The sequence below is a fragment of the Stegastes partitus genome, unplaced genomic scaffold, assembly GCF_000690725.1.
Source record: "Stegastes partitus isolate 25-593 unplaced genomic scaffold, Stegastes_partitus-1.0.2 Scaffold3639, whole genome shotgun sequence".
Lineage (NCBI taxonomy): Eukaryota > Metazoa > Chordata > Actinopteri > Pomacentridae > Stegastes > Stegastes partitus.
This window is the reverse complement of record NW_007581370.1, coordinates 29,181-55,527: the sequence shown is the minus strand read 5'-3', so window position 1 is coordinate 55,527 and position 26,347 is coordinate 29,181. Positions and strand designations below refer to the sequence as shown.

At 38.8% G+C, this 26,347-nt stretch overlaps 3 protein-coding genes across 5 annotated transcripts in view; 2 read left to right on the top strand and 1 right to left on the bottom strand.

Moving 5' to 3' along the window:
- Positions 1-1,197: 1,197 nt before the first annotated feature.
- On the bottom strand, positions 1,198-15,582 carry lrwd1 (leucine-rich repeats and WD repeat domain containing 1). 2 transcript variants are annotated; one of them, XR_521275.1, is made up of 17 exons: positions 15,538-15,582; positions 13,990-14,076; positions 13,398-13,632; positions 11,638-11,757; positions 11,315-11,461; positions 11,142-11,225; positions 9,662-10,033; positions 7,724-7,832; positions 7,466-7,569; positions 7,037-7,247; positions 5,673-5,745; positions 4,953-5,096; positions 4,668-4,774; positions 4,064-4,225; positions 3,523-3,632; positions 1,650-2,861; positions 1,198-1,460 (listed from the first exon to the last, which is right to left on the bottom strand). XR_521275.1 is itself a non-coding variant. In XM_008306277.1 (16 exons), exons 2-16 carry the CDS (start codon positions 14,067-14,069, stop codon positions 2,709-2,711), a joined length of 2,211 nt encoding a protein of 736 aa, XP_008304499.1. In that variant the 5' UTR covers positions 14,070-14,076; positions 15,542-15,582; the 3' UTR covers positions 2,706-2,708. The 2 variants fall into 2 exon arrangements, 1 of the variants encoding a protein (XP_008304499.1); XM_008306277.1 differs by lacking the exon at positions 1,198-1,460 and having other exon boundaries at positions 2,706-2,861; positions 15,542-15,582.
- Positions 15,583-16,293: 711 nt separating this feature from the next.
- alkbh4 (alkB homolog 4, lysine demthylase) lies at positions 16,294-20,454 on the top strand. Its single transcript, XM_008306276.1, has 3 exons — positions 16,294-16,425; positions 16,706-16,894; positions 18,207-20,454. Exons 1-3 carry the CDS (start codon positions 16,294-16,296, stop codon positions 18,726-18,728), a joined length of 843 nt encoding a protein of 280 aa, XP_008304498.1. The 3' UTR covers positions 18,729-20,454.
- A 2,779-nt stretch (positions 20,455-23,233) lies between these two features.
- The window catches only part of LOC103375958 (E3 ubiquitin-protein ligase CBL-like), a 28,515-nt gene continuing 25,401 nt past the window's right edge, over positions 23,234-26,347 (top strand). The window contains exon 1 of one of the 2 annotated variants that reach the window (XM_008306275.1): positions 23,234-23,784. In XM_008306275.1, the coding sequence (XP_008304497.1) occupies positions 23,641-23,784 (144 nt within the window). In that variant the 5' untranslated portion in view covers positions 23,234-23,640. The remainder of the gene's footprint in view (positions 23,785-26,347) is intronic. The other variant, XM_008306274.1, reaches the window with a different exon arrangement.

The following is a 26,347-nucleotide window of genomic DNA, read 5'->3' as shown; positions in this document are numbered from 1 at the left end:
GACACTGAAATGTTGAGTGGAGGGAGCTGCATGAATTATGTGGTATCTAGTCCAAAACTAAATGTTCATTTTATTTGTTACAGTCTCTGGACTCTTCTATGCGAGTCTAACAAAATGCCCGAAGGATAGTGGTTGATAATGGTTTAAACATTTGCTGTTAATTCTAGTCATTAAAGCTAAACGTCTTGGTAATTTGCACCTGAGGTATCCTTACTCAGAAGTCTCCAGCAGATGGTTGTTTTACACAGAAGTGAGACACACTTTGACACACTGACATGGAATTAACAAAATATGGAGTCTGCTTGAATGCTCACAAGTAAAAACGCCATGAGTAAAGGCAAAAAAAATGACAAGAAATTCATCCACCGAGCAATACTGATACTTAATAAGCACAATAATAATAATTACTTTTTGGTATTCTAGACAGGAATCAGCAGAAAAAAAACCTAATATGTTTTTCTACAAAGGAATATGATCTATCCAACCATCCATCCATCCACACACCGCTTAATCCTCACTAGGGTCGCGTGGGGGCTGGAGTCTATCCCAGCTGACTCAGGCCGAAGGCAGGGGACACCCTGGACAGGTCGCCATTCTATCGCAGGGCCACACTTAGAGACAGACAACCAGCTACGGACAATTTAGAATCACCAATTAACCTCAACATGTTTTTGGACTGTGTGGGAGGAAGCTGGAGAACCCGGAGAGAACCCACGCTGCACGGGGAGAACATGCAAACTCCACGCAGAAAGATTCTGGGTTTCCTCACCAGGACACGAACCGGCAACCTTCTTGCTGTGAGGCAATGGTGCTAACCACCGATCCACTTTGCAGCCCGGAATATGATTGCAAACGGTACATTTTTATTTACCTATATCCTGTATTTTTGATAAATACAACCTTTTTTTTTTTAGTGCTATGGTATATTTAAAGATATGAGTGAGTAGTAAGGAGCTTTTAGAGAAATAAACTCAAGGTGTGACTGAAATGTAATTTGATTTCTCAGAAAAAAAACAAGATATCATAGTAGAATAGTAGTTAAGAAACATACAGTTTGTCCCATGTGGTCTGAATCTGGACTTGTAAAAAAATACAGAAAAGTCTGGTTTTGTTACAAAACCAGATACAGCTGAAATACGATAAGCCACATTCTTTTTCAAATCCAGTCCTTCCACCTCACAACACATTTGAGCCGAATGAAAGTTAAAAATGTCCTTTTAATGAAATGAAAGTAAATGTACAGCTTCACAGCACATAAAAACACGGCGGATTGCACGTTGACACAGTATTGTACTACTGTGGGCAGTAAATGATACGTTTCTGTTCAAATCAATATAATTATCCAGCAGGGAGAGACACATTGTGCTGCTTTTTTCCTGCTAAAGCTGCACATCTAACCAAACCTGTCCTTTAAACAGCACAAGGCTCACTCACATAGAGGTTAAAAAACACAGCTACATCTGAAAATAGAGGAAAATATACAACAATGTACAAAATTGCATAAAAAGGTACATACATGAATTTCCCTTCTGGGATGAATAAAGTATTTTTCATTTCATTTCATTTCATACACAAGGCTGCTGACTTCAGTTTAACTGATTAAACAATCGTCAACATATTTTTAACCACTTGACCTAAAGGTAGCAAACCTTTTCATACATCCCTCAGGCGTTTAGCAGCATTTTTCCTGGAGCTTTTTTTTCTAATAAAACAAAACAAATATTTTCTGTCTGTTAATGTCTCCTGTTGCTGCTAAATTCTCTACTGTGTTCACCTGCTAGTCACTCACTCTGTCTGCACAAATGAATCCTTGTTACTGAAACCATTCCTCACTGCGGTTGGCCTCTTTTACATCACACACATTCATTTGATCCATTGTTAAAATTAAAATATTGATCGCTAATGTGAAAATTAGCAACTTTAAGTATCTCAGTGGTTCTCATCCATCTACCTGGGCCCTCATGCTGAAATAAATCAAGCAGAAACCATCATCATTGCTGTTGTGGCACCATGGTAACAAGAGCGAGCAACTTTTCACTACAGCTGAGCAGAATCTCATTTACAGACACAACCTTTGACAAGGAATTAGATTTTTTTAAAAATGCACAGGGCCAATTAATTTTTTAGAATTAAATAGAGTAAATGTGTTTTGTTTCAAACAACAAATCAGCAGATAAAAAGGTTACATAGCAACAACAAACACCTTTAAGTGTCATCGAAAACCCTGCAAGTGACAGAGTTTAATGCCAAAGTCTATGTATTACACTTAAAAAGAATATTGTTATTCTACTTTCAGTTCGTCACCATGAAAGCCACTTTTCCCACAAAGATTATGAAGAAAATGAGAAGGAAAAGGAAAACAGATTGAAACGTTATCAGGAAACATCTCGCATGGACGTTAACGCTGATATGGACCATCCTGTCTTCAATATTTTCATATCTAACCAAAAAAAATATCAAAATTTGGTATGTTGAACTCATTCTTGACGCTACTAAAAATATGTAGCCTGAGAACCAGATGTTTAATTTGCGGTGGCAAAATGCAATCTGGGCCCCGTCCTGCTAAAACAGACTTTCAGAGGCATTTTAGTCGAAGCCTTGATAATCAAAAATCAACTCAGAGGTTCCAAACTAATTTGCATTTCTGTGACGCCCGGCTAATTTATATCCCAAAAAACTGTAGCAATCTGCTTGGCTCGTACAGTCACTCAGGACGACTCGTCTCTCTTCCATACTATCACCATGTTCTTGTCGCTGAGGGCGACCAGGTAGCGAAGCTCGGGGTCCGTCGCTACATTGTTGATGGAGGGACCCTCTGTCTGGCTGAGGCCGTTCCTCATCGGGGTCGGCCACTCCAACACCTGACAAAACAAGCAACGCGTTAGCTGCCGAGCTGCAAACGAAGCAAAAACACATCTGGGGAGAAGTTTCACTGGTTGGATGCGGAGTTGTGAAGAAAAGGACAAGACGCTTATCTCTGTATGTTCTTGATTTCATCTTCATCGGGGTGAAAGAATTAAATAAACTGAACTAATCTAATCTTATAAAGTTAGATGGTGACGAAGAAAAGTAAAGCAATTAGTAACTAAGATTATTCCGAAGAACTCTGTAGTCAGAAGACAATTTCAGTTTATTAATGCTGAGAAACAGTTTTACTTCTTAGAGATTTGTTTATCTAAACCACGTCAGTTGGAGGTAAATTAGAAATGAGTTCAACCAAAATGTCAGTAATCATCGCTAATAAACTGAACCATGACATGTCATGTCTGAAACTGTAGCAGATGTTTAGCATTAGAGCTTGGAGAGTGATTCTACTGCTCACTGTTTGCCAGATATGGAGGTTTGTTTACACCCTGTTTGCTAAACAATGTGTGTTTTTCCTCTTGTGACTGCTTCGGTGTAATGACACAATGTCCCAGAAGAGCAAAGTTATCATAACCAGAAGACAAATGTTCAAAACCTACAAAATATTCATCCTTTAAATAGCTTTCCGCCACAACACTTGATGATTATTCTGGATACCTCAGTGGGCTGGATGGGCTTCCCCGTCTGGAAACTGTTTTTCTGGAGGTCAGTGACGTGGTACGTCCACAGCCTGCCTCTGTTGTCACCGCACACCACGTACGCTCGACCTAAAGAGAAACGAATGAAAACAAACAGCGGTTAAAACATCTATCTGAGTTTCAGGTGCTCTGCTATAAACACTACGTCTGGGAAATACCCGGAAATTCTCATTATCTGGCCCAAAGCATCCCGACAAGACAACAATGGAGCGTCCTTAAGTAAACTCAGACTTAAATCCCGTAAAACGTGTGGAGAAACATGAAGATGACAGTTTACAGATGTTTTCAATTTAATCTGATGAAATTCGATGAGGTTTTGTGGGAAGAAATGGCTGAACTGCCTGAATTTACGTGTGCAAAGTTTGTAGAAATTGATGCAGAAGTACTGAATGAAGGGTTTGACGACAGACGTAAATGTGACATTTCAGTATTTCTTTAAAAAATTGTTCAAAACCTTTTAAACACATCTCAGTGCAGCTGATCAGCGGATGTGGACTTACCTGGACAAGTGTTGAGAGCCAGGTAGGGAATCTCGGTGTTGGCCCACTGCAGCTCGGCCAGAACCACAGCACACACGGTCCTGTTCTTCTTGTTCGGCCGCTGAGCCTTGGTCCTGCTCCAGCTCCACAAGTAAATGGAACCGTGCATGCAGTTCTTAGAGGCTACAACAATGACGCACAAAGACAAAAGAAGAGAAAGTTAAGGAAACAATAAAGACATGTATAGAAAGAAGGGAGAGCTGGGGATTTTGGGATTTACATTCTGGGATCTTAAACTATCTTGCAGTTGATTTAAATGTGAATTTGAAACTTAAAATGAAGGAAACACAGCTGGTGAAGTTCCAAAAATACAAATTAACATGATTCACAAACACAAACAAAGTATTTTTTTTTTTTCAAATCAGGTTTAAAGTTTCCAAAAAAATCTCCCTAAATACACAGATGGTCCTGGAAATTCAGCTTCATACCAGCTTCAGGTTCAGTTGGAACCAAACTGGTAGACAATGACAACACCAACCACAGCTAAAAACACTAATTAAATCCAACGTGACTCAATGTTTCCACTTTAGACTACAGTGGTGCTGTGGTAACGAGCCTCACTTACCCACTATGTCATCATTAAGAAAGCTCAAGCCATCGATGATGTGGTAGTCGTGGTCTTCATCTTCTTTCTTATAAATGGGGAAAGTTATCTCCATCTCCTCTGACCTACTGAGGAAAAAAAAACAACAACACAGGTTATTCCACATGTATGATTATATACATGGTTTTCTGATTAAAACTGATTAAAACTCTACAATACACAACAATCTTACTGCTCCCAGTAATTATAACTGTTATCAGTATAAAGTAGAAGTGGAACAGAGACAGAGGCAGTGGACTCGTCTACCTCTTTGTGGTGTTGTTGGTTCCCAGTTGCGTGTTGAAGCAGTGCAGTCCGTCCTCGCAGGCAGTCAGCAGGTGTGTGTTGGGGGTAGTCGGGGGTAGACAGATGTGCAGAGGGGTGGCACTGACCTCTAACACCAGCAGCTGACTGCACAGACGATTGGAAATATTCTCAGTATTAATATTGTTTTGCAAATGTGCAGCTCAGCGAATAGAAATTAAATTCTAGCAGAAAACTTGCTAATGCACTGAATATGTACTGCATGTGTTACAAATAACTTCAAATAACCACATAATTTAGTCTGGTATTTCTGTAGGTTCCTAGCCTTAATGTTTAAACTTGTTGTACATGTTAATTGGTAGGCATTTTGGGTCAGCATATCTTATTTTATATGTGCTATATAAAGAACACACTATAAAAGATACACAAGATATGTCCAATATTTTCCAATTAAAAGCACAATAGTGTGGCCAAAAATGAAGCATCTCCACCAGACTTGAAGTTTAAATTAAGACAAATCATGGATTGTCCATAGAAAAGGACAGCTACTGACTCAGCTTAATGAAGCTGCTTAAAAACTCCATAGACCACCCAGGACAGATTGGAATTTTAATCGGGATAGTGCCCAGTTTTGTTTCAAAAAAGATGGTTTTGGGAAAAGAAAATGTATTGCAAAGACTGATATTGTAGATAAAAATGACTCGTCGAGGCAGAATCACTCACACAACTTTGAAGTTGTACTGGCTGTCCACTCCACCAATGTCCCACAATGTGATCTTGTTGTCATATGATCCGGCTGGAGGACAGAGAGCGAAATGGTGAGATTACCCAATGAAGTTAGTCAAGATAAGTAAAATGAATCTGAGCACAGAAAACCTTCTCAGGTGATCAACGGGTCAGAACTTGGTTGTCGTACAGAAATGTTTGGCAAACATGAGGAGGTAACAGCAGCAGGCAGAGTGAGGACTAAATAAAGACTTTATTTACAATAAATCAACCACAGTTCATTTAAAATGCTGCTGCTCGAGTGCTGACTAAGACCAAATGACCAAAAGTCTTTACACTCGCTACCTGTTAGCCTTCATGTTCATATAAAAGTTAGTTTCAAGGGCACTACATAGCCTTACACCAAACTACTTCTCAGATCTATCGGTTCTTCTCTTATCTGTTCCACCAAACAGAACAAAAAGATTTGGTGATGCTGCTTTGAGTCTTTACACTTAAGATCACAATTAATAATAATTATTAAGCTGAAAGATAAAACCTCATCTATTCAGACTGACTGTTGTGTTGTAAAAGTTTATGGTTTTAGGATTTATAGAGGTTTGATTGTTTTATCATTGTTATTTATCTTTTTATTGTTCCATTTTTACTATGAACAATACACATAATTATGACAAATTATATCATTTTTAATAGTTTTATTTTCCTGAATTATCGTTATTTATCTTTATATCATCTTAACTACCAGTCTCTTATTCTTTTGTATTCACTTTTATTGTTTTGTTGTGCATTAGTCTCCAAGTTGTTGCTTGTAAAGCACTTTAAAATGCACATGATTTGTTAGAAAAGTGCTTCATAAATAAAACTGACTGACTGCACACTACACAACGAGCTAAGATGAGAGAAAGGACTGTATGTCGTCTCCTTCAAAAACAAAACTGATTGAGAACAGGATGAGGTTCCTGGAAAAGCTGGAAAAAGCAGATTGATTCATTTGAAGGAAAAACTGAAAGTGTTCTCACCCAAACAGAAATAATTCCTTGCTGAACTGAAAACTACACAGCAGCATCACAGCTGAAGCAGAAGCTAACCAGTAATCTGTGGTGGATGTTTATAATCATTTTACAGTGTACTTGTTTTCTGTTCTTTATGAGTTTAAGCTAAACTGTCGCTTTAGTTATAACTTGCTTCTGCTTTTTCGTCACGTTATCGATTAACCCAGATCTTCTCAATTATTTTCTACAATTGGTGGAATTACTATACATAGAAATAATAAACAAAAACATGCAACCAAGACGTGTAATTAAGCGTAATTAGGTTCTAATCTGTCTGACGTTATAAAGCTTCTATGACTAACAACTCACTGAAGAGGAAGTTTCCTTGCCGGGGGTTGAAGCGGAGGACAGACAGCGACTTCTTGCTGCCTCTGAACTCCCCGTACGCCACGTTGTTTCTGGGATGGATCAGTTTGACCAGTCCTCTCTTCCCGCCAGCTGCAAGAATGCTGCATTGCTGAGCCGAAGCTGTGCCTCCTCTGGACATCAGCACCGTGGACCAGGCCAGAGAGAAGAACTCCTGCGGGGCAAACAACACACACAGAGAGCTGCAGCTTATCCATGTCTCATCAGTGTGTTTTCCAAGATCAGACCACAGTTTTATCCACTGATGTGTAAATATTGGCATTTCAAATCTTAAGTATGAACATATCTTGTAATTATGAGTCGAGGACACAAGAATAAGTGCAACCTTTAAAGCCAAATTACTGTAGACTAATCTGAATAAATGGAGCAGACCTCTCCAGAGACTTTGTACTTCTTCATCACCATCCCTGTTTCACAGTCGATCACACAGACAGAGTCTCCTCCACAGGTAGCCACCAAACGGCTTCCTCCACCACCTGATGATGCAGGAAAAGACACCGACTTTAATCCTGTTTTCAACAAATCACTTTACAGATAGAGCTTGTTGTTTAATGATCCAGGCCTCATCTGGCTTGTGGATGCCCTGATAAATGTGAGGGAATTAGTGTTTCTAGACAAGTTCAACAGTACCAGAGAAGTCCGGCTGAAAGGCGCAGGCCCACAACTGGGTGGAGAAGTCCTCCGGGTTGTCCTGTTTGCTGTGACACTGAAGCACGTGGAGCGGCTTCAGATGCACCGGCTGCAGAAAACACGTGGACAAAAAGGAAGATGAGAGTGATCAGAAAAGGTTATATTAATGACACGATGTCCTGACAGCAAAACCAGCTGCATATATGAAGCTCAGGGGAAATAAAAAAGAAAAACACTTCACAGCTACGCTAGCCCTGTAACCAAGCACTAACACTAGCATTCTAACAAGCTGCGACTAAAGATCATTGCCACTGTCAATTAGTCTGTTCACGATTATCTTGATTTATCGATCAGCCGTGTAGGAGCAGATCAGGAAACGCTGTGCTATGTTTGGTGTAAATGGGTCTCACGATAATGTGCTGATTGTCAGTTTTACCTATAAATGATAGGAACCTTTCTGTCTGGATAAGGTTTCCAACCAGAAGGGGACGAACCAGTTGTTGACCGCTGAGCAACACGCTGAAAGTTACCACATGTATGGATGTGATTTGGAAATATCCACTTTAATAAGATTTGGATATCAAATAAAGAAACTGTGTGCATCGTAAAGCAAATAGGAGTTTGACTTTAATTCATCAGACATAGTTAATATAGCGCATCAAGTAAGTTTTCCTGTTTGGATTCTCCCAGTGGCTTAAAGCATTGGCTTAGCCTCTTCAAGCTGTTTGGTCTATAAAATGTCCGAAATTTATAAAAAATGTTGATCATTGTTTCCCAGTAATGACGTCCTGAAATGCCTCCTTTGGTCCACAACCCAAAATATATTCATTTTACTGAAACTGTAGCACATCTGAAAATTGTTGACTATTTTTTTCTTTTGCGACATCCAGAAGAGGAGACCAGCAGATCAAAATCAGCTCCTTCCTTGATAAACATTCGACAGGAAACAAGATCAAGAAATCTTTTGAAGAAACTGACTTTCTTTTCACAAATGATCTTTTTTGATACTTTTTTGCCCCTCAACCCTGTAATGTTTAATCATAGCGATTAAAACTATAGAGCTGAACAATCGACTAAAATATTAAACATATTGCAATTTGAACAAAATCCAACTTGCAGGAGCTGCAATCTTTTAATGAAAGTAAAATGTGTCCAAAAATGCTATTAGAAATGAAGCACTGTAAAGCCATTGATAGAAATCATAATCGCCAGACAAGGAACATGGTTGATAGGCACAGAATGCAGCAAAAATCACTATCTTTTTTTTTTTTAAATCAGTGGAAAAGAGATGAAAAAACGACCAATCCCACTTGACTCCTGGCTCATTTAGCAAAATCTATTAAGCTAATTTTTATTTGCATATTGTTTACTCCTCAGCAAAAGAAATGAAAAGTGAAATGACCCCCAAAGTCTTTAAACTAATCTTGAGAGGGCGTGTGTGTATCAGAAAATGTCTGGCCATCCATCAAATAGTTGTGGAGACATTTACTTTCAAACCATAAAAGCGAATCTCAGCCAAAGACTCTGGGAACAATAAATGTCTGTATCAGATTTCACAGCAGCATATTTAACAGTTTTAAAGTGGCCTAAAGTGCTGTGTGACTGCCTGTCATCGCCTTAAATGGCTTACAATCCACTCTTTACAGTTAATTTAAGATGCTTGACAAAAGTAGCCTGTGACCGGTGACAGTCAGAGCAACTTTTATGACAATCTGGACAATAGCTGTGGAGATATTGTGGATTCCTCTGGGGGTAAAATGCACACATACACTAACATTTCAACATCACTATCCTAAAAAACTGCAACAACAAAAAAAAGCCTGCAGAGCATTAACACCACACTAATAATGTGCAGATCCTTTGCGACTTCTTTGTGATTCTGCAACTTGTAAATGACTCAGAAGAAGCACCAGTATACTATTTCTTTATTTGCACTACCTGTGTGTTGCTCAGGCTCCTCATCCCGGGTGGCATGTCGTTGCCTCTCTGCAGCTGTGTGGCCTTCAGCTGTTTGGTCTGCGGTCCATCCTCTTGGCTTTGCTGCGCTTTGGAACTCCTCCTGCCGGGTGTCTCTGCTCTCAGCTGCCCTCTAGTGGGGGTGGAGGGAGGCTGGCTCGTCTTGCGGGGGCTCGACCTGGCCACGGCAGTCTCGGTCAAGGTCTGAGGTTTGAGGCGGAGGCTGGACTTGCGAGGACTGTCTTTGACCAGAGACGCTGTCAGGTCTGAGCGCAGCTTTTTGCAGGGTGTAAAACTGATGCTGGTGTCGGTTTCTGACTCAGTTTGTTTCCTCTTGCTGGGCATTGACACATCCTAATTAAAACAAATATGTATTAAAATGAAGTTTAAACATCTTCAATAAAGCTTCTAAGTTTCCTGCATTATCAATTGACCTTTTCAGGTGCCACTACTGTTGTTAGACTTTATATATAATAAGTATACCAGAACCAAAAGAGAACCAAAGTCACAGCAGCACTTGGAAGGTGGCTGTTATTTATGTTGTGCTTTTAATTCCATACAACCCCATATTTTAGCAAATGAATTAATAATTAGTTTTGGCCATGATGTTACCCTCATAGACTTTTGTAAACGGAAAAATAAGCAGCCTTTCATCTCTCCTGTCTACATCCACAGGCTCATGTCAATGTTGTGTCCTTTTACTATTAATATAGATTTTTTTTATATACAAATGATTGCACATCATGCAAAAATAACACCAGTCATTTCTTGAAGTTTGCTGATGCTACAGTTACTGTGAGTCCTGAGAAATATAACTAAACATGCCACGGCCAGTTTTTGCTGATTTTTTAAAAATAGATTTTAAGATAAGGATTACGCAAAAAGAGACCGCAGCGCCTGTGCAGTCTTAGAAAACTAAGATTATTTAATGAAGATTGAACCTTAATAGAACTGTTCAATAAATCCTACATAGAGTCAAAGATGTTTCTAAATATCGAAATGCACTGATCTGTATTGGCAGAAAGGAGACAACTTCAATGTGAAGCTCAAGCTGTGATCGCCATCCACAATCAAGATTAGCAATCGTTACACATACTTGTTTATTTATAGTGCGATCAGATTAATAAATGGCAGCACAGGAAACTTTTAAAGTTTTGAATAATCTATCCATCGCCTAAGCATAGAAGATCTGGATGTTTTTCCTGTATGTATTTATTCTCCTTCCAAAATCGTGCTGTTATGTGTCGGCAGGATACATGTTGCAAATAAAACTGACTTTACAGGATCTTAATAAAACCTTAATGAAATCACTCAGTATTTCCCAGTGATCAAAACACCAGATTGGACCTATTTTTAACCAAAGCAGTGTGCAGGAAGACGCTGATGTAAAGAAACTACATGTAAAGAAACTATTATTTGGTCTCAACTTGGTGCTAATGCAGAGCACCTGCCTGAAACTTACACAGATCTCTTCAGTGTCAGCAGACTCCTCTTTGCTATCTGGGTCAGTCAGTGAGCGCAGATACTCCTTCGCGATAATCTCCACCTAAACGGAGGCAAAGAAGCAGTTAAAATGAAAATAGACAGAAAGCAACACAAAAACTGGTCTGAATGTGTTTACCATCCTGAACCTACCTTCCATTTGGTGAAGTCACTGACTGAACTGGGTCCGAATTTAACTTGCTGACGGGCCGTGTTGACAAAGCTGCTCTCCAAGGCGGCCAGTTTCTCTGGTGTGATGGGATTTGGGAGACTGAAGCTCTTCCCCCAAAGTGCAATAACCTGAAATAAAGAACAAAAGTTTCAACGATCACAAATTAAACCCACCTGTTCTGCTATATTTGCAGCAGAAAAAAAAAAACTTCTAGAACATTATTTGTTGAGTTAGCATAGAGTCTAATCGTGGGACATTGTTCTAATGTCATAAAATACAGTAAAAGAATTGGTCAGCTTCGTACCCTCGTCCTCAGGTTGTCGCTGTAGACGTAGCGTAAGTGGTTGGCCGTCGTACTGACATCTTTACCGTTGTAGATCCTCAGATTGGGCAACAACACCATCAGCTTGTAGTTGTCACTCACCTGTCAGAGGAAACTAAAATTAACCATCAAGTTTAAGACCCAGTGAGGAGGCCTTTAATGTTGAAAGAACTACTGAAAATACACACGAAAGGTCAAGGCTGCAACTATGAATAATTTTCATTGTCAATTGATCCGTCGATTATATCCTTGATAAATAAGTTTGGTGTTTGGGCTATAAAATGTCAGAAAATGTTTTTTAAAAAAAAGAAAGAAATGTCAAGATTTCAAGGCCAAGATGACTAATAACTTGCTTTTTCCTCAAATGAAAGCTATTCAATTTACAGTCGCAGTGGAGGAAAGAAATGAGAAAATATTCAAATTTAAGACGCTGGAATCAAAGAAGTTTGACTTTTTTTCTTAGAAAATTACTCAAAGCAGCTAATCAATTATTAACACAGTTGCTGCTTAATTTATTAGTTGACAAATGATGGATGAATCACTGAAGCTCTATGAAAATTAGATATGTTTCATTTCCGTCCTGCATTGGGGTTTGAAAACAAATAATTGTACTTTTTTGGACTGATGTCTACAAATCCAGCGAGTCGACTGGAAATCACACAAAAAGAGGAAACCTAAGCTTGAACTCTCTACCATTTGGATGTGAATATTATCGAAAGCAAATATTAAAAGTGTGAAATTATAATGTGATCATGTCTTTTGGCTCAATAAATGAACGGATAATTACTTATACAAAGTAAAAGATGCTGTGTTTTATAACTACGCCAAAGACGACAAGTTAGAAATGATTTTGACCTTTTGTTTCATAGTCAGTAGTGTTGAAATATATCTTATAATGGAGCAAAACTAAGTTATTGAAGTATCCTTTCAAGCTTCTTAAACAACTGTGCTGATAATTTTGGTTTTAATGAAAGACTAGGTTTATTGATAGCAAAACAAGAAGGAAGGCCGGGAGGTTTTTGAGCTATCAAACACATCACATAAAGTAAGAAGCCACTCCGTTTATCTTTTGCAAGAGAGGCAGAAACATTGTCTATCAGAGTCGACACAATAGACAACCATTCACACCTACAGTCAGAGTGTCCTCTTCACAAAATCTGCATGTGTTAAAAAGTGGGAGGAAACCCAACAAGAGAATATGCAAACTACAGACACAAAGGCCTTAAACAGGGGATATATTCAAACAGGATAAACAACTGATTCTCACTGGTCCATCCATCCATTATCTATACACCGTTTAATCCTCACTAGGGTCGCGGGGGGGCTGGAGTCTATCCCAGCCGACTCAGGGCGAAGGCAGGGGACACCCTGGACAGGCCGCCAGTCTATCACAGGGCTACACTTAGAGACAGACAACCAAGCACACTCACATTCACACCTACGGACAATTTAGAATCACCAATTAACCTCAGCATGTTTTTGGGCTGTGTGTGAGGAAGCCGGAGAACCCGGAGAGAACCCACGCTGCACGGGGAGAACATGCAAACTCCACGCAGAAAGATTCCGGTGCCCCCAACCGAACCGGCGACTTTCTTGCTTGCTGCGAGGCAACAGTGCTACCAACTGCGCCACCTTGCAGCCCTCTCACTGGTCCTTTAAGATATAATGTGTTCATGTATTTGGCATTCGTGCTGCAGCTGCAACATTCGCCCCTAAAACAGTAAACAAATCCACGTCCTCACTGTGATATAAAGGTTGTCGTCCATCTTGAGCTCCTCTAGGCCGCTGAGAGACTCCAGAGTGGTGACGTCCTCCATCTGGTTGTCGCTGAGGTCCAGGTATCGGAGCATGGGCAGCTCCAGGTTCTTGTGAAAGCCCTGCAGTCTGTTCTCAGACAGATCCCACCGCTCCAGGGCCCGGAGGCGCGACAGCAGCTTCACAGACAAGTCCTGGAGCTGCAGCCCCATCTTAGACAGACTGAACAGCAGAAAGGCTCAAGTTAGGGTCTCCACAGGGCACGAAATCAAATCAAATATAAAGGTTTTATTGAAGGGGTTATTTTATTACCTCCACAACAAATCTGAGCAAAAATTATATCAAAACTGACACTCACACAATGATGTACGCAAAAAATAATATCACATAAAGGCCATTCAATGCCTTAACTTATTTCTCTTTTGAAAAAGAGAACAGAGCACCAGTTCAAAACTATATCCCTGGCTGTACATTTGTTCAAGTCCTTCTTTCATAGGTATCACCAACAGCTATGACCAGTTTTAACTCCAATCGGAAACCTGCAGAGCATTGTAAGGAAACAAAAACTTGCATGCTTACTTCAGGGTTTTGATTTGCTCCAGTTTGTTGGTTTTTGGAGAGCCTTTCTCCAGTAAAAGCTTCTCTGTTATTTTCTCCATTGTTTATCTGCAGGGAAAAGCACAATTCAGAAACTAACAAACCAAAGAAACAACTGAAAAAGAAAAAATGGCGTTAAATCTGTTTTAGGGACCTCTTTAGTGTTAATAATCTGCACCAACAGTGACGTCGGGTCGTACTGGTCACATTAATGCAACAATTTGATCAATGCAACGACTAAATTTCAGCAAAAAAAACTTTAATATTAAACAAATTTGATGAGAAAGTTCTATTTTTGTTTGCATTTCAAACTATGCAGCACAGACTCAATGAGTTTATTTAAAAAACTTCAGGAGCTGTTTTAGATGGACTGCAGTGTATTCAATACACAGAGTACTGAACAGAGCAACCTTGTAAAATTAAGTCATTGTTAAGTTTGCACTCAATGTTTGACTCATGTAAATTTACATAATGTTTACAATTTATAACAATGCCTTTCTTTCAGATCAGATTTAATTGTTATTTTTGTAACTAGAGCTCCAACGATTACTCAACTAGGTGTTAGCTATTAAATTAACTGCCAACTATGTGGCTGTTTAATACTCTGGTTTAAGAGCAAAATACCTGCAAAACTAATTGCATTCAGCGCTGCGCCTAATGAGTTAAAATTTGCACATATCCATGATAAATGAACCTGAAAACATCAAACCCACAAACATTTAGAACTGCAACAATTACACACATTTGTCAACTATTTGTATTATCAATAAGTTGGTTTAAGTATTTTTTTAAAGATTAAAAAAAAATCTAAATTCTCTAATTCCAGCTTCTTAAATGTGAATATTTTCTGGTCTCCTTCCTCCTCTATGACAGTAACCCGAGAGTTTTAGGACAAAAGACATCTGAAGACATCCTAGTAGGCTTTGGAAAACAATGACCAACACTTCATCATAAAACTGATTGATTAATCAAGCTGCAGCGCTACTTGTACTGACATGCCTCGTGAGCTCCTCTGTTTGGCCTTTTCCTCTTATTCTTTGTTTTCTTAGCAAACTAGATTCCTTTAGGTCACCAGCATAAATAAGAATACCTAATAAATAAAAGATTTCCTCCACTAACACATGTTTACAGTTAGTGTGTATCAGAGAAGAGTTTTCAACCGAGAATAGTAAAAGACAAAAACACAAACAACACTCACAAGTTTTAGTCAGAATGTGTTACAACACAGGATTTACAGTAATACTGTCATAGCTTTAAATACACATATTAGATCCCACAAAACTGTATTTTTGGGGGACATTTATAGTATTTGTATCAGCAAGCTGCAGAAGGTTTCCTTTAAACACCCGGTTCTCGCCACGTTGAAACTCAGGCTGCAGTATCGTTGAATGTCTTCACAAAGTGAACATTATAAACAATAAATGACTCATTATTGAGCTTTAATGCTCATCTTAATAGTTTTTCTGCCGCAAGATAACGTTAGAGTAATGAATTAGTACATATTTGTTAATAAAAAAAAAAAACACGGACAAACCCCTCAATGACTCCGGTCAACACACCGTCCTGTAGAAACTGAGCTTTCCCGGGGAAACGCTGCGTACTTCCGGTAGGCGTGGTTTGTGTGACTTCCGGGGTTATTTGACCCCTGAGCTCAGCCTGACAGGCAAAATGTAGTTTGTTTGTTTTTGTTTTTTTTAGATGAATGTATGTCAGCAAAAAAAAAAAAAGTCTCTATGAGTATATCATTCTTAAAAACAAATTTGTGTCCAACATGTTCAGCTTTTGAAAAAATTTAGTTTAGATTTCAGAGAAAAGTCATTTTAAAAAATGCCTTACAAATATGTTTATGATCATGACCATGCTCAACCTGACTTAGCAATATCAGCGTTACTGGCGACTGTGTATTTTAACAGAAACTTTTATTAATATATTTTATTTTATTTTATTCATGCTCATATTTGCTTTCTTTTTAGCTGTGCTTGGATTACTTGGATTTTTTATTCGGATACATATTTGTAAGGTTTATCCAATATTTATTTATTTTAGCAGCATGTGTTGTTGTCCCAACACATGAAGAAGATGCAAAATAGATTATTTGCAGGTTAATACAGATGAAATGTTTGTGTGATGGTGTTGAAATAATTGTTAGTAAAATATTTCATCCTTTTTTAGTTGTTGAAGTTACCCTATAACACCGACTGACCCGTGGCTCCAGTAGGTGGCGGTATTTTACTATTTCAGGAGACATGTTATTTCTGTACATGAAGAAGATGCAGGAGGATGATGATGGTGATGAAGATGATGATGGCTCCTGACAGCAGTGACGGTGGCACTTCATGTGGTTGTAAAGGCATCCGGCGGTGTCTCGTTTGTGAAAAGTTTAAGAGGACAGTACAACTGGAGGCGACTGAATCACAGGTAGTCATGTCTAAATGAAACAGTATTTGTGTTCTGTTTTACCAACGGAAAAAGCACGAAGCTAATGCTAGCACTGCTGTTCACAGCTAGCTACGGAAGCCCTCACAGGACATCTACACTTTGTCAAAAACGCGTTTACGGAGCTATTACGTGTTTACTGTCAGTTTTTCTCATTAAAACATGTGTCAGTGTAGTATTTTAGACTCTACGTGTGGTTAATTTTTAGCAATGAAGAATTCCTAATCGTTGTTTTGTTTTGTGTTGGGTTTTTTCTACGAAGGGTGTGAATCATTTCGTCTACAACCCAGAAACGAGGCTCGCCGTTGCCGAAGATGGTGATTCTGCATCTTTCCCGTTCCCTGGTGTCTTTCTGTGGGAGAACTTTATATCAGAGGAGGAGGAGAAGGAGCTGATAAACACGATGGACCAGGACCAGTGGAATCTGTCGCAGTCTGGTCGAAGGAAACAGGTTATGACCAACAAATGACCGAACCGTTTCTCTGTTTAGACTCAACTGAAGTGAAAGTAGTTTTATTGATATAGAACATTTAAAACAGCAGCTGTTGAATCAAATGCTTTTCAGTTGAGAAGTAAAATTCCATCCATCCATTATCTATACACCGCTTAATCCTGGAGCCTATCCCAGCCGACTTAGGCTGAAGGCAGGGGACACCCTGGACAGGTCACCAGTCTATCACAGGGCTACACTTAGAGACAGACAACCAAGCACACTCACATTCACGCCTACGGACAATTTAGAATCACCAATTAACCTCAACATGTTTTTGGACTGTGTGGGAGGAAGCCGGAGAACCCGGAGAGAACCCACGCTGCACGGGGAGAACATGCAAACTCCACACAGAAAGATTCCGGTGCCCCCACCAGGACGCGAACCGGCAAGAAATAAAATTGATATTTACAATATTATTGTTAAGACCTTACCACATTATCTGCAGCTTTGGAACTAATTCTTAAACCAAATGTTGTTTTCTTTACAAAGACTGCACAACAGGCTTCCAACATTGATTATTTCGTTTGCATTTTAACATAGGTTTATAGGTTATCAGCATTTTCTAAAATAAATGAAAACATTTTTGAATAATTCTATAAATACAATGAAATATGTTTAAAAATATGATAGATTAAGACTGTATAAATAGCAAAATTCACATTAGATGGCTGAAACATTTTTGGGTCACTGTTGTTTTGTTTATAAGGTGCATAAAGTTGGCAGATTTTCCAAACTAAATGAAAATGCCTGAAAGAAGAAATTTGTGAGATGTTGCGAAAGACAGCCATCATCGAACAATGTGTTCATTAACTGTCCAGTTAGGTGTCCATGATAACCTTAGGAGGAAAACTGAATGGCCTTGACATCATTGTTGAATAGTTTAATTAATAATCTAAATTATTATGCAAATAATTTAACATTAAAAAAAGAGGGTAAAAGACAAAACTTAGTAAAAACCAGACAACCAATCAGTACAAAACAGCAGATTAATGAAAAGAAACTACATTTGACATGACTGGGGCAGATTTAGGAAGAAGTAAAAGCAATTGAAGGAATGTGGAACAATAGTTTTGATTGGAAATTGCCAATAGTGGGGCAGGATTTAATGTGGAGACTGTTTCAGATTGAAATACACAGAAACATCGCAGGCTATATGTAAATTCTCTGACCTGAAATGAGAAATCCTTGAGTTTCCCATTAATATTACATTGTTTTTATTATTATAGTATTGTGATGAAATAAACAAAAAACTTTTGTCATGTTGTTGCAGGACTTTGGGCCAAAGGTGAACTTCAAAAAAAGGAAAGTGCGCATCAGTAACTTCAGCGGACTTCCTGCTTTGAGCCAAACACTGGTCCTCCGGATGCAGCAGGAGCCGAGTCTCGCTGGCTTCCAGCCAGTGGAGCAGTGCAACCTGGACTACCATCCTCAGCGAGGCTCGTCCATCGATCCACACCTGGACGACTCCTGGCTGTGGGGGGAGAGGCTGGTCACCGTCAACATGCTATCAAACACCACCCTCACCATGTCTCTTGAAGAGGGGCTGCCCAAGCTGGGGCTGCCGGAGGAAGTCCACGTAGCTGTGCACCTTCCTCGCAGGTGTTTGGTGGTGTTATATGGGGAAGCACGGCACAGATGGAAACACGCCATTCACAGGGAGGATGTTCATGAGCGCAGAGTTTGCAGCACCTACAGAGAGCTTTCTGTAGAGTTCCTACCTGGAGGGCAGCAGGCAGAGCTGGGAGCTCAGCTGCTGGATATTGCTTTGAGCTTCCATGGAAATCCAATATAATCAAAGCTGCTGGACGCAGAGGAAAACAAGGACCACCAGAGTTGGGGGCTACATCACCTGGCCAAGTGATAAACAGTGAAGATGAGTCCTTCATCGGGCAGAAGGCTGGTAGGCTGGGACTGTACCATCTCCTCAAGATTTGTGTGCAATGATAAGTCAGAGATCTGCACCTTAAGTGGAACTACAGAGTGGTGTGTCGTCCAGAATTACTTCAAAATGCAATTGTGCACAAGCTTTGGAAAACAGAGGGGTGTGCTAAAAGTGAGATTAAGTGGTTAATGAGGTATGTTGAGCTTAAATCCAGAGTTTTCAGTGTCACAAAGGCGCCTTTAAACCTGCCAGATGAGGCTCTGCTCAGAGTTTGGGGTTTAAATGAGCTGCAAGAAGCGTCTCTGTATCACCGGTTTATTTCCTGATAATATTCTCTATGAGCAATGAAGATTCTTCGTTGAGGTTATATCTGCCAACCTGCTGTGCTGTGCGTTAGTAGTAACACTGACTGAAGCCGTGCAGTTACAGTAAGCAAGCTATATACGTTGTGTTGCCACAGTAACCTTCATGTATTCAGTTGGTGATGCAGAAAATGCATTAATGTGATTTTATATGTGGGTCTGATTAGGTGCCAAGTAAATTTTACACTGCAGACAGATTACAACATTGATTAGTCACTTGGTATTTATTACAATTTTACTTTGATTTGGCCAAAAACTAAGCTGTTGTCCTTCATTATGGGACAGTTTAAGAGCTCTAATCTGCAGCTGTCACATTACAAATAGGCAACAGCCATTGAGACAGTTGTAACATAAATACATTCACTTTCTACCAGAATTCCTCTCTTACATCATTTGCAGAAACATATGCAAATGACATATGGTTGGTGATATTTTGTCGTAATTAATTGTTATATTTTTTAAAGTTCTCCATTGTAACAACCTGTTCCTTTTGGTTGAAACAGATGACACATCACTGATCCAGTTTGTGCGGAAGAAGGGTCAAAATTGCATCAGACACCTATTTTTATGTGGCTGCACTCAGAGTCTGAAGAAGAAAATTGGGTTAACAGAGAAAGTTGCAGCAGCTAACAGAAAGAAAGCCTGGATATGTCAAACTTGCTTCGTAAAACACCTCTCAGTTTGGGTAAAAATATTGTTAATTTAGCATATTTGCATTGATCAGTAAAGTCTTGTTCCACTACGAGGCTCCACAGAAACATCTGTGCTCTTTAGGTTTCATTCAGTCTTTGGACCTGTAATAAAGAGATGAAATTCATTTTACCAAACGATATTCTCTTATTTTGGGTTTTGATTTAGAACACAGTCCTGAGGTTGCTGGTGCAGGTAACACAGGAGAATAAATCTGCCTCTCATCGGTGTTTTATCAGGCTGATGCTGGTAAATGTGATGGTCAAGACATATATATATAATTTTATTTTGTTTATTTATGTTTTTCTAATTGACCGTTCCAGTTACCAGTTATGTAATCAGAATAATTTAAAAGATGGACTACTCCCTGAAAATTATAAACTGTAATTTAAACTGCATTCTATTTCTGTCTCAACTATCAAGAGTTTAAAACTTGTTTTATTAACTTGTGCAAAACTCTTCATCCTCACCTATGTGATGACAAAATCTAAACTGTGATCATAAATGAAATCTAAACACAGATTTCTATCAGATAGAATTGTAATAATGTTGTGATTAAAGTTTTATTTTTTTTAAATTTCCAACCTGGTGTTTCTCATAAATGCTTGTGTTATTGTTGGTAACAACATGGACATGCATGTGACACCTCATACATACTCATATTTATTGTTTTATTGCAAGAATATAATGGCTGCCAGTGTTTTAAAGCAATATATCAAGTATGAAAAACTTTTAAAACCACTAAAGTGAAACATAAGATCTGTCCCCTTAAACAGTCCTGTACAACAATTGTCCTTGAATGTTTTAACTGTTTAATTACTGAACACCAGTTTTTCCAGTTCCTCAATTTTTCCCCACAAACATGACCCTAAAAACAAGCAGAAAGAGGCCTTCAGCCGCTACACCAGCTGCTTTCAAAACTGTCGTTTTTTTTGTGTAAACCTCAACTGTTTTTTTTAATCAGGGTTTTCAATAAAACAGAAAAACATGTCATGGTGTTACAATTTTTTGCAGAGCTCTAAATTTGTTTACCAGGTCGCCACTGCTTTGCGTAAATTTCACTTCCTGTTCACAGACAGACAGACAGACAGACTCGGCAGCTCGCTGAGCCTGAAAGTAAAATATTTGATCAAGGATTGACGGACTGTCCTTCTTTACCGGATGTTTATTCCTGTTTGGTTTTGAAGCACTACTTAAAATAACATGTTGGAGGAATCATCGAGGAGATTGTTTAATAACGAATACATGTTTTAAAAAAAAAAAAAAAAAAGCCAAAATAGGCATTCAGGTGTTAATTTTACTGCACTTTGTCTATTTGCATCTGTAGTTTTTATTATTCAACACATCTTTTAAGGTTGTTCGCTCAAAATGCTCTTGCACACACCAAATTTGAATTTTTCTCTATTTTATGAATTTATCTCTATTTGTTGTATATTCAGAAGGTTTTTACAGAGGGATTTGTTCCTATATCATTCATATCATTGTAATATTCATAAAAAGACTGCAAACATTTCTATTAGAGTAAATATTAAGGATTGTAACCCTACCAAAGCGTTGCTAAAATACAACCTTACGCCATGATAATAAGACCCTACAGTGTTGTTAGTTGTGGAGATTGCTAGTAACACTTTTCACTTTTCTTTTTCTTGTTTAAGCTTACTTTTATTTCATTTATGTATTGTACTTATATCATGTTGTTTTTCTATTTGACGCTGCATTTATTCTAATGTTATGTCATTTTGAACTTGATTTCTCAGGTTCAGCTGATTAAATTAATTTTAAGGCAGGAGGTTTAACTTAAATTAAAAAGTTAAATTAAATTAAAATTAGTCTCCCTTTAATGCAGGATTTTTATCTGGCATTAAAGTATTTTATGCTGCAGTAGTGCTATTTGCATGTTAGGCTGAGCTCCATTTATGATAATCCTGGAGGGTTTTAGCCTTAATATTTAAATTAGATAGCTTAATCTGAATAACTGACAATATTGTGGGGTCTTAGGCTAAATATTTCAATTATTTAGGTTAATCTATAAGTAACAACATGGTAGGGTGTTATGCTAGATAAAGTTGCATGTCAGATCATTTTGTTGTAGGGTTGCAGTTCAGGTTAATCTTCATAATTAATAATCCTGCAGAGTCTTAGCCTTAATATTTAAATGAGTTTGGTTGATGTCTGTAGATAACAATGCTGTAGGGTCTGAGACAATACTTATTATCGTCAAGTAAAGCTGTATTTTAGCTCATTTTGGTAGGGTTTAATCCCAAATATTTCCATTACTCAGGTAATTTCACACTGTAAATTACCACTTGTAGTTTTATTTTGTAAGACTGGCTTTAAATGTGCTGTATAAATAAAAGTGATTGACCCTCACGAAGAAGAAACTCTCTCCAAAGGACAGTAAGCATGCAATTATCATTTATATGACTAGTTGATTCAACTTCATATATGAAGTTTATTGAACTTAATTATTCATGTTTAGCTGATAAAATTAATTTTAAGGCAGGACGTTTAACTTAAATTTCTAAGTTAAATAAACTTAAAATTAGCCTTCCTATAATGTAGGATTTTATCCTGCATTAAAATATTTGTTACACTGTAGCGCTGCTATTTCCATGGTACGTTGATCTCTATTTATAATAATCCTGCAGGGTTTTAGCCTCAATATTTAAATTGGTTTGCTTAATCTCCATAATTAACAATATTGCAGGGTTTAAGACTAAATATTTAAATTAGTGATGTTAATCTTCATAATTAATAATCCGGTAGAGTCTCAGCCTTAATATTTAAATTAGTTAGGTTAATATCCATAATAACAATACTTGTTATCATCAAGTAAAGCTGTATTTTAGCTAATTTTGGTAGGGTTTTAATTCTTAACGTTTCCATTACTCAGGTCATTTCACACCGTAAATTACCACGTGTAGTTTTATTTTGTAGGAGTGACTTTAAATGTGCTGTATAAATAAAAGTGATTTTACCCTAATGAAGAAGAAATTTTCTCCAAAGAACAGTAAGCATGCAATTATCATTTATGTGAGTGGTTGATTCAACTTAATATATATAGTTTATTGAACCTAATTACTCAGGTTCAGCTGATTAAACTCATTTCAAGGCAGGAAGTTTAACTTAAATTTCTAAGTTAAATACAGTTAAAACTTGAAAACTTACAACTCCTGTTTATGCAGGACTTTAACTTGCATTAAAGTATTTTTTACACTGCAGTACTGCTATTTGCAGGTCAGTAAAAGGCCACACTGCCTCTTCGGACACTTATTTTCTAATTTTTCCAGTTCATCTTGCGCCCCGTCGGTGCCTTTACGCTGAAGGCGGCGGGCGGAGATGCTAGCCGCTGTTGCCGCTACTTGAAGCTGCTGCTCAGCCTGTTTGTTGATCGCTCTCTGTGGCTTATTAACACCCGAGTTTATCGCAGCCGGGCTCATTTTCTCAGGGGGTTTTCACTTGTCGTCGCCGGGAAGAGACAGGCCGCTTTTTGACAGCGTTTTCAACCACACAGCGAGTATGTCCTGAGCTCGGAGTTGGACTGAGAGGCTTTTCAGATGTAGCTTGTTAGCTAGCTGCGTCGCGTACAGTGTACACACAGGCTTTTTGTTCTGCCCATGGACAGCCTCTGCATGGCCAATTATTACCACTGCTGACTACGGACAGGGCGCAGAAATCTGTGTCTTTTTTGTTGAGAAACGTGCCAGGAATAATACCCCGGTTGTCAACCTCCAGCCCCCGGGGCTAACCCCCGGTCACCGACCGAATTAATGGCCGGAAATCCGAGGAGGGGCGCCGGTCTCATCGGCTTGATGAAGGACGCCTTTCAGCCGCACCAGCAGCCGCTCCAGCCGCACCAACCTGCAGTGGTCGATAAGAAAATGGTGGAGAAATGCTGGAAACTCATGGATAAGGTATTGACAATGTCATTAGGGTGATAAATGTCTTTTTAAAAAGGCGTGTAAATCCTGAACTGAGCCACTTTTGCCAGTTCTCAGCTGTTCTACATCATCAAACAGTCACTTCCCTCTTTTTCCTTTATGGAAAAAAACAAAACCCACAATTATGGCTGAACTTTAAAATCATTTACACGTTTAGTCATTTAAACACTATGTACTACAAGCAGTAGTTGTACTCATCCCTTTAGCATCAGAATGAGTGTTAGACATCCTTATAGGAAGGTTTTTTGGCATACATTTTGACTTTTGTGAAGCTGCCAAAATTGTCCTAATGAGAAAATTTAACCCCCAAAATTAGAACACCAGAGAGTGTCCCTGTTGCATTATCTAACTGGGATAATTGCTAGTGAATTAGGTCACATTAGTGTCCCTGAGAGGACACTGTGTATTTAGTGTTAGATCATGAGAGGTGTAAATGTGAATGGGAGGAAAAAAGGCTTCTGCTTTACTTGATCTTTTGCAGTCAGCTTTAACTGATAAATATATGAGAGGAAAGCAGAGATGGTGAGACAAGAGCTCACCAGATATTTATTCGGGGGGGCCGGAGTAAGGAGAAAGACAGCATCAGATAAGAGTGAGAGTACAGCATATTGTGGCATGCATGTGCAATGCGTTGTGCAAAGATGTGGCTTCATGTACACCTGCAGCTTGTGTCTTTACGGCACATAGCACTGACTGATCTCTTTCGCTGTTTGGGGGTTTAAAACTTTTTCTATTTGGGTCACGTGTGCTGGGTAGTGATACAGTGTTAGTGTATCTTATCTTGACTTATGTTGTGATAGCACAGTGTGATAAAAATGATACAATTTGTTGTCAAAGGTTTTTTATGAACAGTTTAATCTTACGCAATTAGGCCTCAACAATTAATCAAAATATCAAAATTGCAATATCCAAAGTGCCGATGCCACAATTTTTTTGATAAAGTGTGTCACAATATATCATTTCAAATGAGGCCTTGTGGTGCTACAGAGATGCTCTGACCTATAAATCATACTCTCTTTTTTTTTTGGTGCAGACCACAGCAAAAACCCCATTTTCTGTTTTGTATTTTGCAAATATGACTAAAATTGTGACTTATGTCTCTCTAAATGATTGCATATGATTTTTTTTCCATATGCTTTAGCCTAAGATGCAGTGCATAAAAGTGGAGCAGCTTGTTTTGTTCAACATCACTTCCAGTACTTTGTTGAACCGGTAATGTTGAGAAACCCGTTGATGGATGAGACACTCATGCGTGCACTGCAGAAGGCTTTTATTACTTTGTACAATTCTTCAGTTTGTCTGTTGTGGTATTTTTTCTATATGTTGGTAAATCTTTGCAAAGACGTGGTATAAAAACAACAATAATTTAAGCAGGGGGGATAAATTATCCAATTAGAGATCAGTTCAAGTAATGACAAAATAAAGCTTACAGGGCACACACACACAGCTGGTGTCATGAAAGGAAGAACAAAGGAAGGCAGGTGGCCTACATTGACATTTGAAGGTCTGAGTTGTTGCAGGTGTGAAGACAAGCGCCACCACATGTTGGAGGGTTTGATTCTTTCACTGTACGGTGGCCAAGTCGAGTAACTCTTGATGAAAACTTCCAAAAAAATTCCAAATTGGTACATTTTGATGTTACAAATGTTATCACACTCTGAGCTGAACATGACAGGTATGAAAACTCCTGGTACACTTATTGATGTGGCATTTGCAGACGTTGTGAATCGCTGCATGTTATAACTCGTCTCCTAGCCAATAAAATATTGGTACGCCATATATGTTACTGCACTGTAGGGCTGGTCCGAATAGCAATTTCTGATCTCTGGACATTCAGCCCCAATTCATGACAAATATCCCGAATATTTGGGGGTGCCGCGCGGAAGTGACGGGTAAATATTTCTTCTGACGCTGAGGGGGGGGGCAAAATTGATATCCCGATTCCAGCACAGCGAACAAATAGTCGTCTATTTGGCTATTCGAGTCCAGCCCTACTGCACTGATGCTCCACTACTCCTATTATTGCCCTAAATATAATAAAATGGCATTTGCCCCTCTCGTGCCAGGTGTTGCATAATAATTCCAGTTTACTGCAGCAGTATATTGTGCTTGAAAGTTGATAGTTGGGTTCAGTATAACTAACCTCACTGGGTAAAGCGCGTCAGCAATCAGATGTTCATACAGGTTGTAAACAAACTGTGAGGTCAGCCGGACTTATGTAAGAACACAGTGCCAAACTGTGAAGTTATCACCCCTATTGTCTGTTTTTAAGTTCCATCATCGCCCAAGTTTCCAGTTTCTGTGCTCTCAGATCTCAGAAATTACTTGGTTTAGTTCTGTATTGTATGCATCCAAACTATGAAATGGTGCTACTTTAAATGACAGTGATGTTTGTCGTTCAACAACAAGGATTCTCCATAACAACGGGCCTGATTGCAGGTAGTTCATCCTATTTATGTTGCACAGGGAATGATCTCCGGTGACCTCCTGACCTTTCCTCTACTGCCGTCACTGGGAAAAAACCCAAATCCAAACT

Coding starts and splice junctions, on each gene's coding strand:
- lrwd1 (XM_008306277.1), bottom strand. CDS start 14,069: ATGGAGAAAATAACAGAGAAGCTTTTACTGGAGAAAGGCTCTCCAAAA. Junction 7,248..7,465: donor AGTACAAAGTCTCTGGAGAG/GTCTGCTCCATT, acceptor TTTGCCCCGCAG/GAGTTCTTCTCTCTGGCCTG. Junction 5,746..7,036: donor GCAAGGAAACTTCCTCTTCA/GTGAGTTGTTAG, acceptor TCTGTCCTCCAG/CCGGATCATATGACAACAAG.
- alkbh4 (XM_008306276.1), top strand. CDS start 16,294: ATGGTGATGAAGATGATGATGGCTCCTGACAGCAGTGACGGTGGCACT. Junction 16,426..16,705: donor TGGAGGCGACTGAATCACAG/GTAGTCATGTCT, acceptor TTTTCTACGAAG/GGTGTGAATCATTTCGTCTA. Junction 16,895..18,206: donor AGTCTGGTCGAAGGAAACAG/GTTATGACCAAC, acceptor ATGTTGTTGCAG/GACTTTGGGCCAAAGGTGAA.